Below are 14,783 nucleotides of genomic sequence, written 5' to 3' on the forward strand. Positions count from 1 at the left end.
AGCCGGTTACAAAAAGAGCATCGTCAGGGTCGAGAAGATGTCTTGGACTAGACATAGAGACAACGCTACAGGTAAAATGGGGACATCTGCTATCTAAAGCTGTTCTTTCTTTCTATTTCCGAGCACATTAAACCCGGTTGTGTTGTTTGTTGGTTTTGTCACATCTGCATAGGGGCGTGCAAATGTCCCAGTGAGGCTAAACAGGATCTGTAAAAGGATCTGCAGGGTCTGTACGAGCAAACTGTTCAGAACCAAGCGCTGCGTCCTGTCCTGAATTGTTCGAGAAGACGGGAACTTGAGAGAATGAATCCCAGCCTCTCCTGGCCGGCTGACCTGTAGCCTTTAAACCTTCTTTAGGGTTGTGTGTGTGTTTTAAAACAGCCAACAAAACACTATTACAAACTAGACATAAGAAAAGAAAGTGTTCAAACACCTCTAACAGGCCTAACTAGCCTAACTGTCGGTTCACTTCTTTGTCTTTTGAACAGGTTCAGTACTTAGTTCTTACTTCAGGGTCTCCTGCCGTACTGAAGCTTTGAGTGTTGTCCTCGACTTGTGAGTTGCTTTGGATAAAAGCGCCAAATGAATAAATGTAAATGTAAATATAACGGTTGTTAATTGGAATAACATTATTAAAAAAAAAAGAGGCCCGGAATAAAAATAGCTTTCATAAAACAGTTAAAGAGATTTCTAGCGAGACTTCAGAATGTCCCGACTGTTACGGGTACACATAGTTAGTTAAGACAAGAATAGAATGGGGAATAGTATTGTTGTGTGTTGTTTTTGTGAGCTGGTTGAAAGTTTGATTGACTGTCGTTTCTCTTCTTCCCTCTCCGCAGTAAATTCGACACTCTGATCCAGGCTCAGGCCAGGGAGCTGTCCCACCTCCGTCAGCGGCTGAGGGAGGGTCGGGGCGTGTGCCACATCCTCACCCAGCACCTGGGAGACACCACCAAGGCCTTCGAGGAGCTGCTGAGGGCCAACGACATCGACTACTACATGGGCCAGAGCTTCAGGGACCAGCTGGCTCAGAGCAGCGCTCTGGCACAGAGAGTCAGCGCGAAGATCAGCGGACGTGAGTCGGCCGGTTCTATTTATTTCATTATGCGCCGTTACATGCAGCCAGTAAATGGAGTCTAAATACTGTCTGATTCATTTAGAGTGTAACGAAATATAAAAACAAATGATATCATAACCTCAGGAGATCATCCTGAAGATCCAGATGAGAAGACAGAGCTGCTCGCCATCCGGTCAGTGCTCATTTACTTCTCTGTGTGTATGTTGTGTGTGTGCAGTTCTGTACCATGTCCCGTGTGTGCACTGTCTGATCGTTTCAGGCGTGGGGTTGAGTCCTGTAATAACGGTAGGCTTGAGGTTGGTCAGTGGAAAGTATTGGTGTGTGACGCCGTGGCGGATATTTGTACCTCGGGGCAGAATGATGGCTCGATAATGACTGAAGACCTCACTGGCTAATTAGTGGAACAGCTAATTGGCTAATGAATGAGAGAGGGACAGTGCGTGTGGGCTGCGTAACGACCAGAGGGACGTGGATGGGCGAGATGTCTCTCTGGAAGTGCTTCTCTATGGGTGATTTGGTATAGTATTGATAGAGAAGCCATTGTTAAACATTTTTGGAAACAATTTTCAAGCTCAACAAAACCTCAACAAACCGGCGAGACAAGGCTCATGTGACTGATGAGCCACGCTAGCAGCAGCTAGCCAGGAGCCAATCTGCTGGCATGATCACTGCCGGCTCACCACGGCTGGCGGTTTGAGTCGGTGTAGTTTTACAGTGTCATTTAAGGATTTTTCATTTTTAAAGATACATTAGATTAGATACGTTTCATGGGGAAATATTAAATAATTCTCAAATGTGATGATTTCTGTCTTATCACAACATTAGCATTGCGCTGGAGCTGTGCCCCCTTCATCATCAGATATTTCACACGTTCTTAACGGAAATGGTACAAATTCTTCTTGTTGAAAGTAACATATTCTGTAAATGTGGTTCTCAAAATGTTTCAGCTGTTTGCATGAATACTGATGAAGGGTGTACCGCGATATATTTTGGAGGGAGGCTGATTGGCTTCAAAAATGTATTCATCTGTTTCTCTCATAAATGTTTTTACATTTGAAAAGTTTATGCTACGTTCAAGTGCTGCAGTGTGTTGTGGGCTTCTCCGCTAATCACCTTCATACGGGACAAACGGCCAAGGCTCTAGAAACGCCACCAAAAAGTAATGAGGCGATACCTTTGGTCGCCTCTTTGTGTTTGGTGACCGTCGCCTGCATCTTCCACGAGTCACTGTGAATGCTGCATTTCTGTCCCCGTCGCCACGACATCCGCTTAAAGTTTATCACGTTGTCGTCTGTCGTCGCGGTTCGCTTCATAAATGTACGATTACGGTATTGCACGTACCGGTTCAACACCCCACAACGAACCGATGGCTACGTATTCGTGTGATTAGAACAGGTCAGCCAAATCGTGTATTTTTGTGCTAAAATATGAGAAAATCTTAAAATTTGTTTTGCATCTCCGTGCTCTCTGTCCCACATGCAGCCTGTTTAATTTTCTTTTATTCATCTTTGTCCTCACGCGCCGTGTCAAGTCTCATTACCTGCTCCTGGTCGCAGCTGGCTCGACGTCAGGGCCCTTCAGCAGTTTGTTAAGTCAGGGACGTTGCTCTGACGTCACTGCGTTACAAAACCCCAAAGTCCTTTGACATCACCACACCGCAGGGCAGAACCATGATTGGGCCACCCCCCTCCTCCCCGCCACCACCATTCATCCAAGCCATACAGCTCATTTATTTTTCGCCGGGGTGTCGTGACCCGCAGGGCACAGCTGATGTCTGAGCGCGGACCTTAACTGTCCGGCTGATCGGTCAGCTAATCGGGCAGAGAGCAAAAAGAGACAGAGAGACGTGGCGAGGGGAACGAATGACAGAAAAACGTAAGGACGGCACAAGTGAGATCAGGACAAGCGGAGTTATGCAAGAGGGACAAAAGGGTCTAAAGCCCTGCTGTTGCCTTCTTTCTTTATCACAGAATGAACAACATATCCTTATTTTGTTGCTGCACTAGTAGCAGAGCTAAAGGGAAAACACTAGAAAGAATGTCATAATTTCACAAAAGCTCCACTAACCAATATTTTTAGAATATCAGTGAATTAAGTCACTTGTGAAAGGGGTCACCCGTAGTGCTTAGCCCACAGTTAATTATCAGCTGCTCTCTTTAGCCTCTTTAAGCTCATGGTTTTGGCTTTCCGCCACAATCCCGCTATAAAGTGGACGTAACCAGTTGCTAAAGAGCCAAATATTTTTCTCAGAAGGTGGTGGAGACCAAACCAGAGTTAAAGGAGAGTAAATATTGGGTTCAACACTCATCAGGCGGACTCAAACACCGCCCCAATGGGAGGATCGTGTTGTTCTGTGTCTACTGAATGTCTGAAGTCAGTGGTTGGCGAATATGTTAACCAAACCTTATATGGTGATAGTATTTCAGATGGTGCATTTTCAGTTTGTCGTGCTGCCTCCAAGTCTCCAAAAAATCAGTTGACGCAGTTTTAAAGTTTCTGTTTTAATGCCGAGGCTTTCAAAGACTCTCTGCCAAAACTTGTGTTGCCAAAATGACTGCAGTATGATACTGTACAGTTTGTGGCGCTAAAAACATTGGATTTTTTTTTTTGTCCGCCTTTCTCTGCATAATCTACCAATCGGTGTGAGTAGTTTTCGTGAGGACTATTTCTTCAGTAGAAAATCGTTTATCACAAAGAATTAGTAAAACACAGACTCTTCAGCCTCATTGATTAGAGAGTTTTATGAACCTTAGATATAAATAGGGCTCAGTTAGGCCCAGGCACTGCCAGAGACACTCATCTGTCCTGTATAGGTGATGAACGCACCGTTTGTTCACATGTAACATGACACCTAATTCTGTTTCATAACACGGCCCTTTGATTCTCGCACCTGAATGAGATGGAAAGAATCAAACGGCTGCCTGAAAGGTGGAAAAAAGCAGCTTATTAAATCGGTAACAAAAATGGCTGACAGGTAATTAACAGTCACGGTGTAACAGCGTGAATCAGTTTCAGGGAAATGAGCTAAAACCCGCTGGAAGACTGGCTTGGTCCTTATCGGCCGACCACTGCTGTTGGGTAGGAAAGACTAAACAAACAATGCTCCGTGAATAATTAGCGCTGCCCCTCAGAGAGACAGAGAGACATAGAGGCAGACAGAGAGAGAGAGAGAGAGAGAGAGAGAGAGAGAGAGGGTGAGAGAGAGAGAGAGGTCTGCATTAATCTAACATCCTGTCATTGTAGCACAGATGGCTGACCAGATGTGAAGGAGAATTATCGCGTGTGTTTCCGCAACAGCCATTTGATTTAGGCTGATCCTGAGTGTACATACACTGTGTGTGTGTGTGTGTGTGTGTGTGTGTGTGTGTGTGTGTGTAAATATGTAGATGTACAGACAACCAAGGGACGGTAATGCAAGAGGAGGTGTCCCGATATCAGAAAATAATGGACGAGGCGGAGGCAAATATCAGCTGACGACGTTTTGATGAGAGTTTATTATTGTAGCCAGTAATGAAGAACACCTGTGCTCAACTTACAGAATCAGATATCCAGTCTGCAATAGATTCATAATGTACCAATAAAGCATTCAGGATATAATTATAACCGACTCGACAAACCTAAATGAATAATTCAATCATAAGTTTGACGTTTTTTAAGACAGTTTTAAGACCATTTTTTTTAAAACTTCTTCCTTTTAATAGTGTCAAGACCCATTTAAAGACTTCCCAAAGGAAGGAAAGCGCTTCAGTCGCTGTCCATGGGGGTTAGTTTCGTCAGTGCTGCTGCCATGGTTACCTGCAGCCCGAGCACCAATCTAAACTAGATATACTGATATGTATTCATTCACTCATTCAACCTGTATTTTCACCTGGACAGAAGACACTGAGGAACGAGATCCGTCTTTTACAACCGTGCTAAATTTATACCATAAAAACAACGACGAAAGTCAAACAAAGGCAAGGCTAACTTACTGCTCTGGCGTGCATGCTGCACAGCCAAGTATAATTTAAACACAGAGATTTATTTTAGAGCCTAGTGGAGATCCCCAAGATACCGAATACACGAGGCTGAATTTGGGGCAAAATGCATGGAAAATGGCGCACGGGTCATTTATAATCTCTTCATTTTGCGAACATCACAGAGATTCAAAGAAGAGCTGGAACAAGCCTGTATACAAAGTACCGCCAGGCAGTGTGGAATAAGATGAGTTTAACAGACTTAAAATCACTGAGGGGGAAATAAAGAAATATTTTCTGTGACCGTGGTAAAGTTAAATACATGTATCATTGATAAGTGCATCGCCAGTGTGACTGCGCCGCTGAGGCTTTTGCTGGCTGCGTCGGGCTCGGGGCACGTTGACATGGCCTCTAATCAGGTTAAGTTATTAAGACCTCGAATGGGGAGGGAAATAGGTCAGGAGCAGCTAACCACAGAGAGAGAGAGAGGGAGGGAGAGAAAACGTGAGCGGGAGCAGCAGAGGGATGAAGCCGGACAGAGAGAGCCTCAGTTTGGCTTCACTCTATCGGGAGCAGCACATGGTGCTGAACATCCAGCAGTGCTCCCATCGCTGTTGTGTCACCATAAACCTGGATTTTCTTTATTTGTGGACTGGGATGGTGCCGGTTTGACTTGAGTTGTTCTGCTTCTCCGCCTATTCGCTGTATCGGTTCTTGGATTTTCCTCAAGCTGAAGCCGGATGTAAAGTTTTCTTCTTGTGAGGACCATCCTGAAGCTTCTTCTTTCAGTGCGGGACACATTTCTACATTTTAGACTTTTCAACTTCCTAGCAATTGGTGAAAGGAAGACCCGCACTTCTTGTTTTATAAATTCACTCTTGCATCAGAGAGGAAGCTTGCATGAGTTGGCAGGTGGACAGATGTCTCCTGAAAACGCACAAACAAGCAGAGAAAGAGGAAGTGCCGCTTTGTGGATGATCGTTCATTCAGCTTCTGTTTCTCTTTCTCTGATGTTTGGTGGAGCGTGAACACACAAGCCCCCGGGATCCGGACATCCGTTTATACGCACATCCCTCTCTCCCTCTCCTCCCTCTCCATGCCGCTCATTCGACACTACATTCCTCCCTCGGGACTGCTGCTGCCGGTGGACGAGAGGTTGTGCCCGTAGGGTAATGAGAAGCTTTCCTTTCAGGTCCCTATTCAAGACTTCTACACAAAAAAGACTAATTGGTGGACCTGAGACGGGCAACGCTAGAAAGAGAAAAAGAAATATTCATCAGAGTCACGGACAAAAAAAGGAGAAAAGAGGGAGACCCAGAGTGCAGCTTCAGGTTTCCTCGGGCAGTTCAGTCAGTTTTTTGTTCACCGCGGAGCTCAACTGTCACTAATTTTGTATTTTAGCATTTGAGTTCATTTCATGCTGAATCTCATCCCAATCTGGTGGGATAAATCTAAAAACTGTGCTTTTATTTGAGCTGCACTTTGGATAAACTCTTCTTGATGTGCGCTAGCAGCTGTTCCTGTTCCTGTCCTCAAACCATCTGACTGATCTGCCGTGGCAGGATCTAAAACATTTGGATGCCAGCAAATGCACAAATCCTTCGAACCTGCAGTGAGATTGTACAACATTTTCATTTTCTGGCTTCAGTTTGCATCCTTAACAACCTAAGAATCTGATTCGGGATCTATTCGTGTTACCACCTGTAGTCCCGGCTCATACACTCCCAGGATCTGTGTGTAGGTGTGTGTGTGTGAGGGAGCCACCAAAATCCATCTCCGTTGGAAGACCAAACCTAATCGGGATTTACTCTGCTTTTCACCTGATCGTCCACATGTTCAGTCATCCCTTTATCCCTCACTCACGCTCTGCCTGTCTGCTGTACCTGCTGTCACACGCCCTCAGGGGTCAGGACCAGGACCGCGGCCGCTAAGCCAGCGAGCCACGCTCGGTTTCCTCCGGAGACACAGCTGGGAAGAAGAAAAACTGCAACTCAGAAAGATTCAAACAACCCGGGGGTCTGAGAGAGAGGAGGGCCGACAGGAGGCATGGCCGGTCAGTAGCCAGACAGAGGGCCGTCGGCCAGAGGAGCGTGAGGAGGGGGGGGACGGTGGGTGATGGCTCCCCTGTGGAAGGCCATGCTGTCAAAGAGCAGCCCACTGTACAGAGACTCTCTGTTCTCCTTCTCTCTGTGGGAGTGGAAGGCTCAGGAGAGAGAGCTGCTGCTGCTGAAGAAACACACTGACAGGGAGAGGAGGGCGCTGCTCACGCAAGTTGACAAGTAAGACCCCCTCCCCCAAAAAAAAAAAAAAAAAATGTATAACACTTTTAAAACAAAGGCACAATTTCTGATGGATCTAAGTAAAATTCTCACGTCTGTGTCTGGGCATTACTATGGACCCGGAGTCAGTATGTGACAGTACGCGTCTGTGCATTGTCTCTCTCTGGCTATAGCGTGAGTTGCCAGACGTGGTTGGTGAGCACAAGTTTCGGTTTTGGTTTTGGTCTCTGTACAGTGACGACGAGACCAAACCTGGCAGCCTCACTGACACCGTGACTTCTGAAGAAGCTGCACGCAGTTGCTGCACTGACTCCAGCATCAAATTCCCTTAAAACTGCAAATTTGTTGGTTTTAAATTTCTGGGTTTTTTCATAAGTTGAACAAAGAAGATACTGCATAACTCATCTCTGAGGCTTAGAGTTGCTCCTAGGTGTCTTTTTGATTTTTTTTTTTTTTTTTAATTTTGGAATTTGGATTTTTCTTTGGACGGAGACACATATGCTACGTTAGGCTAACCACGTCCTGACTTGGGCTTTTTACCTGCCCTTACTGTGTAGGTGCAGAGCTAAACGCACTTTTGTTAAAGGTTGAAAAACAAAAAATTGGCCTTTGAGGTTTTGACTGGAAGCCATTGTAAAACTGTGAAAACCCACAGTTTTGGACTGAACACAAAAAAAAGCAACGATAGTGGCCACAAATCAGAAAAAAGATGGGACACGCAGTAGTTAGACCCAAAGGTTTTGTAAAGAAGAATTAAGCACTAAGGCTAACCGAGTTGGAATAATGTGTGAATTATGCGTTTTCCCAGTTCTTCCCACTCTCCAAGCCGTCTGACTCCAGCACTGTACTTCGCACACACACTTGATATCGACATTGATTTTGGTTTTCTCACCTTACTTCATCGAAGAAAGCAGATGGGTGTATTTTCTTTAGGTGTTATTTTACTCGTACTTTGCTAGACTTTGAGTTGCATCCGTTCTGAAAGAAAATGCAAAGAAAGAAGAGAAGGAAGGACGACACAGGGAAAGATTCTGTTGTAGTTGAGAGTGAGACGTGGACATCAGATTGGCTCTAATGTTGAAATGATCATGTGGATGCGGGTCTGTGAACATGTGCGTAACCCCATGCACACGTGTGTGTCTGTTCTGTGTGTACCGGCCTGTCGCTGATTCAGATGAACGACCTCCACCACTGCATCCGTGTACCAGCTCGTCACTGGTAATTAAATCAGCTGTAGGGGACGCACTGCAAGCGCAACTCACGCGTCATTCTTTGTGTGTTGCTTGTCCTGTTGTCCCTCCACCACCTCCCTCTGTCTGTCCGTTTCATCCAGTCATATCGTGTCGGCGTAAATAAGTCTTTCTCGTGAAAGTGTGATTGATGGAGCATTTTCACCTGCGTGATCCGATGCCTTGTCACTAAGAGGCTTCTCCAAAGCAACGCAAATGCGGTCAGCAAAGCCGATATGGACAAGTCCAGATCAGCAGGCACCTGGCTCACACGCCTGGTGCATCGTTATTCATTAATGCTCATTATCCTTCAAGTCACAAGGCAGCTTAGATTCTCAGGTTCTCTTGATGCAGTAAAGGTTTTTATTTTCTTTTTTAGTTCTGCAGATTTTCATTTAAAAGTACCTGGATTTATTTAAGTATTAGATCAATTTTTAAATGATCCAGGACTTGGATTTTACGTTTCCATGCATGGTGGCCCGGTGTCAAGTATTTAACAGAACCGGATCTGACAGACCGGTACAGGAGCAAGTTAAGGCATATTTTAACCATTGATTGGTTCTATCTGCACCAACTGTTCCTCACAGATTCATAAACTTTCAGTTTTTCAAAAGTTGGATCAGTTCAATCATTTATCCTGTCCAACTCGTTCTTGTGAACACTGAATCAGTTGGGTTGATTTTTACAGTTGACATTGACAGAGCCCTAATTGCAGACATTACTAACATCAGACTCAACTGTCTTTGGATCACCTGGGGGTTGAGGGCCATGCTTAGTGGTGCTAATGAGGGAGGGGCGATAGCTGCACTTTCACTCTCCCCACCCAGATGAATCCTGCTGATCCCGGCAGTGAAAACTAAAACCTAGAGTGAAATGTATTTACTGACCTTTAAGTTCACGTAGGGGATTCACCAAATGAATATGGGTTTGTGGTGTGGAATAAAATAACTAGACTGACTTAATTGTGTGTGTGTGTGTGTGTGTGTGCAGGCTCAGTAAGGAGCTGCAGCAGAAGGACAAAGTCATCGAGTCTCTCCGCGCCAAACTAAACCAGCATCACCATCACCACCACCGTCATTCTCATCGTTCCGACACGCCCTGCAGCAGCCACGCCCTCTCCGACGCCACTGACCAATCAGATCGCATCTCCTATGTGTCCGACGAGCACGGGTCCACGAACGAGGACCTGGAGCTTTGCTCTGATGTGGACGCGGCCAGCGAGCTCGGTCAGGAGGAAGCACGGACTTCTACCAGGGTCGGCACAGGTGAGAGCGTGGCGGCCACCGTCGAGCCTCAGATGAGCTTGTACAGTGGTATATGCACACGTGGAGAGAGAAGTAATCAATACAATAATTGACCCAACCCAAGAGACCAAAACCAACAGTGTGTTAGTTTGTTTCTCAACACTCTCTGACTTCCCTAGCTTGTCTGTGGCTCTCAGCTCTGAGCCCAGTCTTTTTCTTAAAGGTGCTATATGTAAGTTTTTGCTACGGCTACATAGCCAACGTTAGCATTAACAGCTGTTTGCTCACCAGTCTAGAGAAAACATTGCGAGTTCAGCCTCAAGCTTTGTTCCTTTACTCGCCAGGAGCCGTCTCCAGCGTTGGAAAGCAACGCCGGTGTTAACTCTAGTTTTGATTCTATCACTTCTTCCCTTCTATCAAAGTTAGCACGCTAACCAGCTAGCCCCAGCTAGCCCCGGCCCGTCTCGTCACTTTCCGATAGCGACTCACTGTAGCGTCCAGTCTGCCCTGAAGAAGTAGCGCTGCTCAGAGGGCGTATTTTAACCTCCTGTAAACGCAACAATGGCTGGAGCTCTTGGCAAGCGACCATCACCGCAACCTGCTCCCGGCGAGAAACCACGCACGGCGGCAGAGAAAACTTACATAGAGCCCCTTTAATTAGGACTGAAGCTTTGAAAACAACTCATAAACATATGGTCACATTTTTAAAAAGGGCTCATAATATTCCTAAAACAGCTGGACAATGTAGTTTTTATCAAATGTTTCTCAAACAGGAGGAAGCAGTGCATTTGTTGGGAACTATTTTCACCACGTTTTGTGCTCTAATGAGTGTTTGTGGCGGCGGGACGTTGTGTGTGGGATCGAGTCAAAATAAACTACAGTGTGTGTGTGTGTGTGTTCATGGCGATGAAGGAACGTGTCACCCGGAGCAACAGTGCGGCTCACTGATGTGTTTATAATAGTTTCTGGAAACAATGGAGGCCCGCGGCTCAGAGGAATAAGACATGTCAGGCTTTGGATACAAACACAGTTCTTGTGATTATTGTGTTTTCTATCCAAAGTGGAGGTTGGTTTGGACCCACACATGGGATTTGTTAACAAGAGGAAATACTGTAAACAGAATATCACCACGCTTATCCTTTAAGGCAGGCTCTTGGCTTTTGTCACGTGACCTCTCTGTTCATCTCAAATAACAGAAAGTCCCGGCTAAACGTGATGCTTTGAGTACGGACATTATTAAAGGTGAAACACAAAGACGCACGCACACAGACACACACAGACACACACGCTGTCTGTGTCCAAACTCCGTTCATCCCATCGTGTTGTTTGATGACAGCGGACTCTTTTCATTTCCAGATTGCCACTCTCACAGTGGCACCATGTCACGCCATCCGTCTGTCCCTCCATCCGTCACCTCAACCCACAGAACCCAGTCCTGTCCCAGCTGTCCCGGCACGCAGTGCCCCACCTCACCACACAAACCTGCAGACATGCAGAGTCAGACAGGTAGGAGGGGGCTTGAGGTTTCGACCCTGGCTGTTAAAAAAGACAAAAAACTGCAGAGTTTTCCTTTATGTTGATCAGTTTTCTGTATTTTGCTGCGTTATTACACTTTCACCTCAGATCCTCACAGCTGTTCCTGTTTCTCTTTTCCTTTACTGCCTCTCTCTCATTTTTGTCCTTTCAACTGTCTGCATCTTTCTGTTTTACGCTTCCACTCTTCTTTTCCTTCGTCCTCTTCTTCCCCCAGCTCCAGCCTCAGTCTTCACCTCTGCCCCCCTCCACAGTCCCCCCTCCTTCGCCTCCCAAAGTGCAGCCTTGCCCTTTCATCCCAACCCCGCCGCCCCGCGGACCCGTTACCAAGGCAGCGGGGGGGTGGGTTTCTCCCTGGCTGAGGTGCACCAGGAGCTGCAGATGTTACAGAGGCAGCTGGGAGACAGTGAGAGTGCGTTGACCGTACTGTATATGCATGAGTTTGCGTTTGGGAGAGTGTTAAAAACCCACTACCAACTAACAGCTTGAAGGTCAATAAAACTGCGCTGCATTCCAGACTAGGAATTTCAATAGCACCAACTCAAACCATCGTCAGCGGCCAGGAGGAAACTTTTTGGGGAAACATTTATTCTGCGCTCACCCACTGAAGGTGAGGAGCAGCCGGGTCAGTGGACATGCACAGACCCTCCAGCCAACATCCTGAATCGAGCGTTTTCCCCAACTACTCCGCGGTGAAACGTTCAAAACTTCCAGAGAGTCGTGATACACGGGTATTTAAAAAAAAAAAGATTCATCACAGTCACACTATGTTAGAAAGACAAAGAGAAGAAAAAACGCCAAAAATAAAGCAGGAATCTGGCAGGTCGGAGAATCCTGTGTATCTTACTGTAAGTTATAGTTTTCAGATATTTTGTCTTGCGAGTAGAGCGAACGGCCTGACAATAACAGATGATGGCTGAACAGAAAGCCAAAGGTGCAGTGCAACAGTTTAAGCACCAGGGTGCAAATAATGCTTCTGAAATGAAATGGAACACCCAGAGCCCAGTGCGGACCACAGCCTCCACGCCCTTGGCTCAGCCTGTCATCCAGCTTGAGCTGCTCAGCGATACTTATTGGCCGTACTGAGAGGCGTCCTAGCTGCCACCTTCAATTTGATCTGAATGTAGCCAAAAACAAGATGCCCGCATAGTGGAAGCACCTTGGAGACGAGTCCGAGATGGTGCAGCCTATGTCTGTGCCACCGCTGGAGGGCGCCAAAAGTTTGAGGTTTTCAAGTTCCTCACGCAGCCGTTGGATGAAAGGAAGCCAGATTGAGCCCCGGTGTAAAGGAGGGACGATTTACAAGCTTTCATCTAATAAGGAGAAGAGCAGCAACTGAATGATTGTTATCTGTATGTGAAGCAGGCTGCTCAGTAAGAATATGCTCAAACATCCAAAGAGGGTTAGCGTTCAACCTCCAGTATGAGGATCACCGATGTTAATGCTGCCGCCTGTACAGTAACAAAGGTGTGGAATACAGTGAGATTCGAGCGGCTTTAATAATCCACATTTCCCCAGCTGCCTTCGCTGCTTTCCTTTCTTTCCCTCCTCTCTTTGCCTTATCTTTATCACACTGTACTTCCTCTCTCTTTAAAAGACTTCACTCGATGCTTAATGAACCCAGAGCGCCCAGCTGCACACGGATTTGTCGTGATCCTAAAGCGCTGATGAGGAACGGAGCTTTGACAACCCCTAAAGCGGACAGATTTTGTTTGACTGATTAACAAATTCGTTCCCATGTCCGGACAAATCCCTTCATCTCTCTTTCAGTCTTCTACTCTCCCCTTTCTTTGTGTCTCACTAACACGCTGTCATTCTTAGAAAGAGATGGTTAATGTCTTGTCGTGTTTCGTTTTAACGACTTATTTGTTTCCTCATCCTTCACAGGGTTTTCCACTCCCCAGTCCAAACCTCTTCAGGGCTTCCCGTTCGCCCACCAGCAGTCGGACTCTTCCGCCTTCCTGCCCCTCTCCTTCCACGGATACCAGCCCTCTCCTTTCGGCAGTGCCGCTAGCAGCAGCAGTCTGGATGCCAGCTTAGCAATGAAGGCCGGGGCCAGCCTGCTGGAGAGCAGTGCATTGTGGGATATGGCCTACGGTACCCGACCGGCGAGGCTCGGCGCTGACCTGTCGTCAGGATCTTCAGGGTACCAGTCAGGCACCAGCCACACAGGTAGAGTAAAAGGTAAACCCTCGGTCTGGGTTTTCACTGTGGACCTTTGGTTCAGAGAATCTAAGCCCCTGTTCGGTAACGCAGTGCAGAGGAGGAGAAATCATGTTCCCTGTGACAGATAACTGCAGAAATGAAGGTCAGGTACAAAACGCTGAGCGGGGATGGACCTGTAGCTCACAGGGTAAAGTTTAGAGTCATGTCAGACTCCACCGCTCTGCTGCTCTGAGTTTTCTGTTGAACACAAATACTGTGTTTGGGACAGTGATTAATTCCAGTTGCTCCTGCTGCTAGTGCCGTCAGTGGAGCTCGGCCCTTCGTGTTTCACATCAAAAGCCACCAAAAGGAAAGGGAAAGACTACGCCTTTGAAGCACAGGAAGGCCATAATGTAGATGTGATCTGCAGTGAATATGGAAAAACATGGAAGGACACTAATGAGGTCCTTCAGTTCCTGTGTTGATTTGATTCAACTGTTGTCTTTGTTGTTCCAGTGTGATGCTTCACTGTAGAATAGGGAATAGTGTGACGAAGAACGGTAATCTCTCATAGCAGGGTATCGCTTGTGTCTTTGTCTGCAGGTACAGACCTGATGAAGGAGCATCTGAGAGAGGTCAGGAGTCTGAGGCAGAGGCTGGAGGACTCCATCCAGACCAACGACCGCCTCCGACAGCAGCTGGAGGACAGACTGGCCCGCGCCGCCACTGAGAAAGGTAACAGAGCACTACTTCCGTAGAATTCAGAGCACGTGGGTCCTGAAATGGTTTTCAGACATTACCGGTCCTTGATTAATGAATGTACACTCCAAAAAACAGGGTAAAACGTTGGCTTCCTACCCATTTCCTCGATCGTTTTTTTTCCCGAGGGGAGCTGTTCATTTTTACCTCCAGGAAATGAGATGTTTCCCTTTTCGCCGCCTATACTTTTATCCTTCCCTTTTCTCCTCCCTGTACTCCTCCTCTCCAGGCGCTCCAACCAACATCTACATCCAGGGTCTGGACTCGGTCGGTCAGCTCTCCAGTGAGATCAGACTTCTGAAGGAGGAGAACGTCAGTCTGCAAAACCAGCTGAAGCAGGCCGCCAGAGGTAAAATCTGCCGTTTACCAACCGGGCCAGAACCAAAGACTGTAGAGAAAACGCAGCCCTGCTATTTGTGGCATTATTTATGGGTTTCTGATGCTTCTGGCAGAGGTGAACATAGGAATATTGTAATTATTCAAATGTAGAGCTTTTCTCCGGTAATGAGACGGAAGGGTTCTTGGTCGGGTCGGGGGTCAAGTTCCCCGCTCAGCTCTGC

At 46.7% G+C, this 14,783-nt stretch overlaps 1 protein-coding gene across 1 annotated transcript in view; it reads left to right on the forward strand.

Moving 5' to 3' along the window:
• The window catches only part of LOC120790327 (phosphodiesterase 4D interacting protein), a 38,739-nt gene that overhangs the window by 17,715 nt on the left and 6,241 nt on the right, over positions 1–14,783 (forward strand). Inside the window, 8 exon segments of the mRNA XM_040127720.1 lie at positions 840–1,075; positions 1,202–1,250; positions 9,533–9,807; positions 11,143–11,292; positions 11,537–11,731; positions 13,207–13,491; positions 14,068–14,199; positions 14,453–14,572. Of these exon segments, the coding sequence (XP_039983654.1) occupies positions 840–1,075; positions 1,202–1,250; positions 9,533–9,807; positions 11,143–11,292; positions 11,537–11,731; positions 13,207–13,491; positions 14,068–14,199; positions 14,453–14,572 (1,442 nt within the window).

This window comes from Xiphias gladius, chromosome 6 (genome assembly GCF_016859285.1).
Source record: "Xiphias gladius isolate SHS-SW01 ecotype Sanya breed wild chromosome 6, ASM1685928v1, whole genome shotgun sequence".
NCBI lineage: Eukaryota > Metazoa > Chordata > Actinopteri > Istiophoriformes > Xiphiidae > Xiphias > Xiphias gladius.